At 42.2% G+C, this 8,647-nt stretch overlaps 1 protein-coding gene and 1 pseudogene across 9 annotated transcripts in view; one reads left to right on the top strand and one right to left on the bottom strand.

Moving 5' to 3' along the window:
• The first annotated feature begins 562 nt into the window (after window positions 1-562).
• LOC101530498 (ribosome biogenesis protein NSA2 homolog) lies at window positions 563-1,367 on the top strand (annotated as a pseudogene).
• Window positions 1,368-4,688: 3,321 nt separating this feature from the next.
• STARD13 (StAR related lipid transfer domain containing 13) overlaps window positions 4,689-8,647 on the bottom strand; it is a 494,525-nt gene continuing 490,566 nt past the window's right edge. For all 9 annotated transcript variants that reach the window (XM_058670870.1, XM_058670868.1, XM_058670869.1 and 6 more), the window contains 2 exons: window positions 8,182-8,358; window positions 4,689-6,488 (listed from right to left, as the gene is read on the bottom strand). In XM_058670870.1, the coding sequence (XP_058526853.1) occupies window positions 6,371-6,488; window positions 8,182-8,358 (295 nt within the window). In that variant the 3' untranslated portion in view covers window positions 4,689-6,370. The remainder of the gene's footprint in view (window positions 6,489-8,181; window positions 8,359-8,647) is intronic.

The raw sequence follows: 8,647 nt of genomic DNA, 5'->3' as shown, positions 1-8,647 counted from the left end.
GCTGCAGGCTAGGCTCAACCATTGGAGGCATTTTGGTAGTCAACCCTTGGATGGGAACTTTCTGTCTCTTTGACAATTGCTTCTCTGCTTCTGGAATTGAATATTCTAGTCTGGGACACATGGGCTTCCAACACCTGCACAGGGAAGAAGTAGCCATCTTGCAGAAACTATCGCAGTTCTCAGAGGCACAATTTGTCTGGATTGCTGCACTTCTTTTTTTCACAATGAATAGGTGTTCAGTAAATTGGTTATCTACAATACCCCCAACCATGTACTAAGCAGTTTTAGTGGGACTAGGGACAAAGATGGTTACTTAGTACATCCTTTGGAAGAGTTCTCCATCCCAAGCCTACCACATTTCCCAATGCACCATCCTTCTTCTGCATTAATATCTCTGCAGGGCTTACCTGGACAATTATTTGTCTTGCTTTCTGGAGGTTTGCTCACTAAATGGTAAACTGTGAGGACAGGATACAGAGAGGATATACAGAAGATATATAGAGGATTGGAGAGAGACAAAAAGAGAGAGAGAGAGAGCTTTTGCTGCTGCTTCACTCTTCAAATGGCTGCCATTACTACAGCCAGGGCCAAGAGCTTTGTTCAGATCAAACACGCAAATGCAAGTCCAAGGACACGGGCCCAAGGGCCCAAAAGAAAAAAGGAAAGGAAAGGAACAGCTCATGAATGCTCAAAGAAGGCAGAAAAAAAAAAAAAAAAAAAAAAGATTGGTCTGAAGGCTGAACTTTACCACAAGCAGTGCCATGTTGGGAAAATGCAGAGGAAAAAGATACTCAACATGCAGGAAAAGAGAAACAGCAAACAAAAGAACAATGAAAAGACGTCCAGGGAGCAGTACCAACCTATCAGCTGGACAGAGAGGGACAGTCCCAAGCTGAAGTACTTTTCAGTATGATTAAACAAAAAAGAAAAGAGAAAGATGGAACATGGGAAGTCCTTCTGCCTAAAGGGAAAAACAGAAGTATGACAAGTTATTTGAACAGGAAAAAGAAAAAAGAAGGCATGGAAGAGGATGGTTACCAAAGCCTGCTTTGTTGGAGATGGCTTTACAAGAAAACCACCCAAATAGGAAAGATGCATTAGACCAAGGCGATTACATTTCAAGAAAAGCCCATGGAACATATCCAGAACTGGAAGACACCTTCTGCCTGCCAATATTAGGTGTAAAACAGAGCCCATCATCCCCATTGTATACAACTCTGGGTGTAACTACCAAAGGTACTGCTATTGGGGTGAATGTGAGTAAGTGGGCTTTGTAATACAAGGAAGCAAGTTATATGGGAGAAATATGTCCAAGTTCTCACAATCCTGAAAATGATGGATACATAAATTTAGTCTTACTTGTTTGATAGCAGTTTCATATACATAACTTGTAATCATTATAGAAGACTACACATTAAATGAGAAAATTGTCATTACTGTGACATTTCTGGAAACTAACAATAGCCTTACATATCTGTAGTTGGCAAGAGAACTGTTTATTAACTAAGCTTTTAAAAAGCATTAAAATGATTCACTTCTAACAAAAAAAGTTTCATGGAAAGCCTGTATTATGAAAAACTACAGCAAGCATTTGGCCTGGCAGTTCAGACACATGCCCTCTGTTGGAGTACCTGGGTTTGAGTCCTCGTTCTGTCTCCTGATACCAGTTTCCTGGCATTGCAGATCCCAGGCAGCAACAAATTATGGCTCAAGTAATTGGGCTTCTGCCACCCAAATAAGAGATCTCAACTGAACTTCCAGCTCCTTGTCTTAGTGCAGGCAACCCTAAATGTCCACAGAATTATATCCATAGCCAATCCTCCATAGTTGTGGATTCTGTATTTTTTGTATTTGCAAATTCACCTGCTTGATAACACGGATGCATAGCCACTATGATCGTGCGCAGATGGAACAGTTGGTGTCACTGAAGTGCACATTCCCAGCTGGAGCAGATGCCTTCTTAGTATAGACATGTGTCCCTTTATGGTCTGCTGAGTACCATGTTTCCCCTATGTTTGTGCTTTGCTGGTGGTGATTTCACTGCTAAAAATGTCCCTCAGGTGTAGTGCATGTGCTGTCTAGTGTTGTTGGACACAAGGATGCAAGGATATGGTACAGGGAGAAAGAGAACATGTTGGATGAGCTTTGCACACGCCTGAGTTACAGTGCTGTTGGCAGGATGGAGGGGGAGCTTGCTGATGTGGCTGTGAGGCTGCTCCAGAAAAGTGCTAACGGGCCATCTGTAGTGTGTGATGCAGCTGCGGAAAAGTTGGACTGAAACGCAACTGAATTTGTGGACTTGGAAGATGATAGAGTGGTTTAAGAAAAGCTTAGGGACATGGCTAATGCTGGGAGGTCTAAGTCCCAAGAAAATTGTAGTCATGTCCCCAGGGCTAGGACAAATCCTTCTCTGTTAAGGTTATGTTGCCAAACAATATTACAGAAATTAATCTGTAGGAGTTGTATATTAAGTATAGAAAGAGAATATCACAGTGTTAGATGTTGATGGGTTCACAAACATGACCAGAGGCTGAATTTTCCTTGGAGCAATAGGTCAACACTGGTGGACTTGGGTTTGCTGAGACATTGCAGAACAGAACTACCAAGGATGCTAATGGACTGCTAGCTGCCATATCTGCTCAAAGCATCTTCTTCCTATTAGCATCTCTGCCTGCCAGTGTCATATTCCTAGCAGATGTGTGCTTAATGCATAAATGTCTAAAAAGGGAATCTGACCTCAAAGACCTAGAATTGCTAGCAACTGGGGGTTCCAGTTGTACACAAGGAGTCATGCAGGTTGCCTGATGCATCTTGTTACAGTGGAAGTAAAGATTCTCTTTAAGAACATCTACAAAGGATGGGGTTGCCTGAGGAATGCCTCACAGAGCACAATGTCAGTCATTGGGTGCAACACTGTGAATGCTGAGGCACAGCAGCTGTCTTCACTTCCAGTCAGCACACAATGACTTCACTTTTATGTCAGAGTATCATCCTCTATTTGGCTGGGGTCTATTTTATTCCTGTCCTTTGTATATTATCTTATGAGACGTCACATGACTGGCTTTTTTGTATCAAATATCAGAAAGTAGCAATATGATGCTTTCAAATCTAAGAATTTCAAGTTGAGTTCGTATGATCCACACTTCCAGAGTAACATTTGAACTATAACCTATTGCTGCAAAAAATCATCTCTTCGCGTAACAAAGGAAAACAGAGCATGGAGAGTCCTCCTTTGCCTACAGAAGCAAAACTTTCACATCACAGAGGAAGTCACGTGTGAGGTGAGCAGAGGGGAGCTGGCACATCGTTGATGTGGCCTATGGTGGTTGGGCTGCTGTGGCTTTGGAAGCCTAGAGCTGAGTCTGGGAGCTCCTGCCTGCTTGGCGAAGGGCTATCTTCATTATTTTATAGCAGTAAAGCCTGGGAAGACAAGGCACATGGCTACAAGGGCCAAGCATCGGTCATCCGTGGCTCCTCTTTACAATCGAGTAACGTTATAACTCATTCTGTCAAGTCCTGATCCCTTGTCCATGTACCAACAACATAATTCAGCAAAGGGTTCACTGCATCTTCGATAAAGAAAAAAAAAAAATCACATGAATGCATTTTCAAAAAATCCAGATTGATGAATAATGAAATTGAACAAACACACAAAATCCTTCCCCATCAGTTTAATGCCCGAGGCCCAGGTGAAGGAACTTTAAGATTATTAGTGTTTGCTAATACCAGCATCCTTGCATGTGGGAGAAAATATTGATTATCGACAGCACTAAGGAGTCAAGCTCACAGAAAACAACCATGGAAAGAACTCTCCTTCATGGAGCAAGTTTTCCACTTTATATGATGAAGCATGAAAATCAACATGTGTTTATAGAAAATAGGAAATATTTAATGTATATAAATTTATTTGCCTTGGCAATTTACAATTAATGATTGATACCAACAATTGAGGTAAAAATATACATGAGGTATAAATATAATATTTAAATGTAATATTATATTTTATTTCCATTGGCAAGATAACCACAAATAAAACACTGTGGTGTTCGACAAATACGTGAGATGCATCCTTTCCACTCCCCACTTTCCCTTTTCCTTTTTTAGAAGGATGCACTGATTTTGTACGCTGTAGTGATGTAATGAGTATGTGCACGACAAAAAACAAGTCAGGTAATTTGAAGAGAGGAGAGTCAGAAACACAAACACATTCGGTTTTCTTGTCTTTAAGTGTCCTCTAGGATCTGGCTTCTCAGAGTGAGGTCTTTGGACCAGAGCGTGGGTGTCCCTGAGGCCCACGAGCAATGCAGCATTTCAGGCCCACTCCAGACCGCCTGCAAGGAGTCTGCACTTCACAAGCACCCAGGGGGAAGTGTGGGTGCATTAGGAGTAGAGTACACCTGCGTTGGGGGAAAAGTGCCCACTCTGTGTTTCCCAAACATACAGGGTCCTGTCCTCAGGACAGTGCCAGTGTTTAGCTAACCTACATTAATGATGTTGTTAATGCATAAAAAGTAACCCATCATATAGAGTTACGTTCAAGGGGTTTTGGATGGATTTGTTTTGCTCACAAAGCGATGTCCAAAAGGTAAATTACAGGGTTGTTGCCACCTTTTTCAGATACACACGTGGGGATGGAAAATTCCTAGGTCATAATTCAAACAGTATGATTGCCTTGCACCATACCAAACTCATATGTAGCATTTTTATTCCTTTCAATAAAATAATTGCACATTATTTCAATAAAATAATTGCTGATAAGAGAAAACGTTACATAAATGAAATAATACAGAAACAAACTGAAGCCATTCATTTAAACTGTTTCTTTTTTGTTTTCTAACATCAGAGAGATTCATCTCTGTCACAGACAACCAAAGAATATCTCTCTCCCTGAAACCAAACACAATAAGTTATCTTTCTTTTACAGTTGTTGAACTACAATAAAAACAAATCCATTCACAACTGGTTCAGGAGAGTCAACTTGTCCATCCTTTATAATAATAAATAAGATTGGGTCAGATGCATAGGTAGTTTGAGCAGGCTAATGAAGAAATATGAAATTAATAAACGTGTTTATATTTTCTAAAACTAACGAACATAGCTTTGGTCTTATACTAATTAAATATCTTTTAGATTGCAGAACTGTACTGAGTTCTATTTTAAGAGCATCATACAGAAAAAAATATGAGTTCCCTGAAGCTATGATGATCTAGGACTCTTGAACAATCATCACCTCCCTTTGTCTGTGTCCAGAGTTAAATTCAGTGCAATAAAAAATTGGTAAGAAAATGCCAATGAACTGTGCCCATGAAGGCCACTGGTCAAAGAGAATAACATTTAACACCATTATAAAATATAGGAGGCTACTTCAAAACACTTGTGGAAATGTGCATTATCTTTCAACTCTCCTTTCTCTTGAACTTTTTGAAGTACCCTTGTCTCTATGGAAACTTGAGACCATGCAGAGATCGTCATTGCCGTGAAGCTGTGAAGGGTGATCTGCTCACTTCTAGTTGGGTCAGGGTAGTGCCTCAGTCACTGGGACGACCCACAGTGGTCCCTCAGTGTCTGACATCTCATTGAAATCACATCTGGGGGGGCCCAGTGCCAGTTGGCCATCGCCACTTCAATTTGGTAATGACTTTTCATCATTGCTTTGCATTAAAGAAGTAAGTTCTTTCCCTCACTCCATCCCAACGTTTCACTCTCAGTGCTTGGTTGGCAGGAGTAAATCGACAAGGCATCAGAACCTTTTAAACGGTATTTCCCTTTGGTTAGCTGATCTTTGGTTAGACATCATGGCAGACTGTTGGACGACACATTCTCACACTTTGGCGTTAGCAGCAGGTTCTGCTCAGCTTCTAGGACAACAGGGAGATGGGGCCCAGAGGAACTTGGGAAGAGCTATGTGAGGAAAGGACTCACCGAGTCAGACATTCTGTTTCAAAACAGTCATATATAAAATGAGTATTTTACATATTTACAGCAAAGATGGAGATATACACATGTATATATACAAATGTTACACATACATTTATTTACAATGCAGTATATGCTTCTTAGAAGCCTTTAAATAGAAAATTAGGCAATGCACAAGGAATAGTCCACTGGATTTTAAGTAATATAGATAAATGCTCTAGTATTTAAAAATATTCTATTAATATGGATGTAGCCATCTCCAGGAAGGCCAGAAAAGTTCCTTTCGAAATTCTTGTGTCCTCGTCATGCCGACTGCTTTTCACTGCTTCCCTTCTTAAGCAACACCATGTCGGTCAGCCACTTGCTCTCTCTGGCTTTCTCATGCGCACACTCTCCGTCATGACCATTTGTTTTCTCTTCCTCTTCCCTGAGTTTAATGTCACGCTGGGAAAACTCAGATTTTTGTTTCTGGACCCTCAGCAATGAGGGGCTGAAAAGAGTTCCTGATTCTGGCTACTTCCGCTGCACACAAGTGTCCGAAGCCTTTGCTGTACCATTCTGGGGAGTGACCTCTGTGGGAAAGAAGTCAGAAAGCAAGTGGGAAGGTCTGTTTTTCTCACTCAGCATTTTTCCACGGAAGACAGAGCCATCCTGTAGCCCTGGCCAACAGTGCACCCGCTACAACCTGGGACGGCCACCTTGTGGATCTGAGAGCCTCATTCTGTCATTGGGTGCTTGGGAAATGTCTGGGCCAGCAATAGTCACTCTGTCTCTTCAGTATTCATTGGGTGCCTTAAAATAACCAAAGCTAGACTTCACTGAGAAAACTCACTTTCTGCCTACCAAAATGAAGAACTTAGCTTGGTATGAAAACCTTGAAGGGAGTTGGATGTAAGTCACTTTCTTCTCAAAGGAAGGTAACTGTGGTGAAGAAGGGACAGCAAGAGCAGTCAGGTTACAAAGACACGAGAGAACAGAACACAGATTTGTGAAGATCTACTATATATATGCTTGTGTGTGCTCCAGGTGAGAAGCACAGAAATAGAAGGGACAATAAAAGAGAAAGTGAAAAAAAAACTGCTCTATAATCCCACTCCTGGTATATAGCCAATAAAATCAGTGCATGGGAAAGACGTCTGCACTACTGTGCTCAATGTGTACTGTCCAGAATAGCCAGGAAATGGAAGCAACCTGTGTCCATCAGAAGATGAACGGATAAGGACAGTATGCTATTTATCTATAATGGAATATTATTCTGACCTTATGCAAGGAATTCTCTCATTTATGGCAACATGAGTGAGCCTGGAGGATGTTATACTACGTGAAATAAGTTGGGCACTGAAGGACAGATGCCATAGGATATCACACACAGGCAGAATCTGCAATTGTGCAACTATTGGAAGTGGAGAGGAGAATGGTAAATACTAGGGGATGAGGGTAGGAATAGGGGATGGGAAGATAATGGTCAAGGATCATAAAATTTCCACTAGAGGGAATAACTAAATAGACAGACCTACTGCAAGCTACAGTGATTAGTGTTAACAGAAATGCATTATGTGCAGCCCCAGTGTGGTAACCTAGTGGCTAAAGTCCTTGCCTTGCATGTGCCAGGATCCCATATGGGTGGTGGTTTGTCTCCTGGCAGCCCCACTTCCCACCCAGCTCCCTGCCTGGGAAATCAGTCAAGAATGGCCTAAAGCCATGGGGCTTGCACCCTTGTGGGAGACCCGGAAGAAGTTGCTAACTCCTGGCTTTGGATTGGCTCAGCTCCAGCCATCGCAGTCACTTGCATAGTGAGTCAGCAGATGGAAGATCATCTTTCCTCCTCTCTGTATATCTGAATTGCTAATTAAAAAATGCATTGTATTCTTGGATGGCAGTAGAAAGCAGACTTTCAATGTACCCACCACAAAATACGTGAGGTCATGGATATGCCTATTAGCTTGCTTTGGCCAGTCCACAATGCATACGTTTTAAAACATCATGCTAGCAGTCCAGTATACTTACGCTCAAAGTTTAGTTGTCAATGAAATATAGACAAGGAAAATGGAGAATAAAGGCAAGAAGAGGGCTGCAAGAGAAGGGATAGAATGTAAGGAAAGAAGAAGAGAGGCACATAGAATCACCCTTGAAAGTGTGTTTATGGCAGCAAGGAACAAAGTATAGTGAAACAGGATATCAGGTGACAAACGGGGTGCCGGAAGTGCCGAATGAGAGCCAAGACCTCCCAGCCCCTAACCGGCATTCTTGAGAGCTCACACTTACTTCAGGTCTATCCTGCAGATGTGGGTCAGCCGCGACTTGCCGGAGCCACAGGGTTCTATCAAGTACTGAGACTCCATCACCACAGCCCGCACCCCGCCCATGAGCTGGGCTTCTTCGTGTTCCACAGACAGGGACACCAGAGTGCACATTCCTTTGGGCAAATCAGTCTTCCAGGTCCTGAAGCAAAACAGTCCATGCATCAGACATACAGCTAAGGGATAAAGGAGCATCTGACACCAGAACTAAAGTTTACATGTCAACTTTCCTACCAAAACCCGGGCCCCAATTCCAGTGCCAGTTACTTGGATGAAGCCAATGGTTTCCATAAGTTAGTCTCAAGTTTCCACAGTGCAGCTCAGAGCGGGCATCTCTGCTCTCACCCTCAGAGGCCAGCCATTATCGTGCAGATTTCAGTTTTGTGTATGGAACCCCAAATGGAGGCCCAGGCTTGCTTTTCTGTGACGTT

This window comes from Ochotona princeps, chromosome 12 (assembly GCF_030435755.1).
Source record: "Ochotona princeps isolate mOchPri1 chromosome 12, mOchPri1.hap1, whole genome shotgun sequence".
NCBI classification, from domain to species: domain Eukaryota; kingdom Metazoa; phylum Chordata; class Mammalia; order Lagomorpha; family Ochotonidae; genus Ochotona; species Ochotona princeps.
This window is presented reverse-complemented; position numbering and strand designations above follow the sequence as displayed.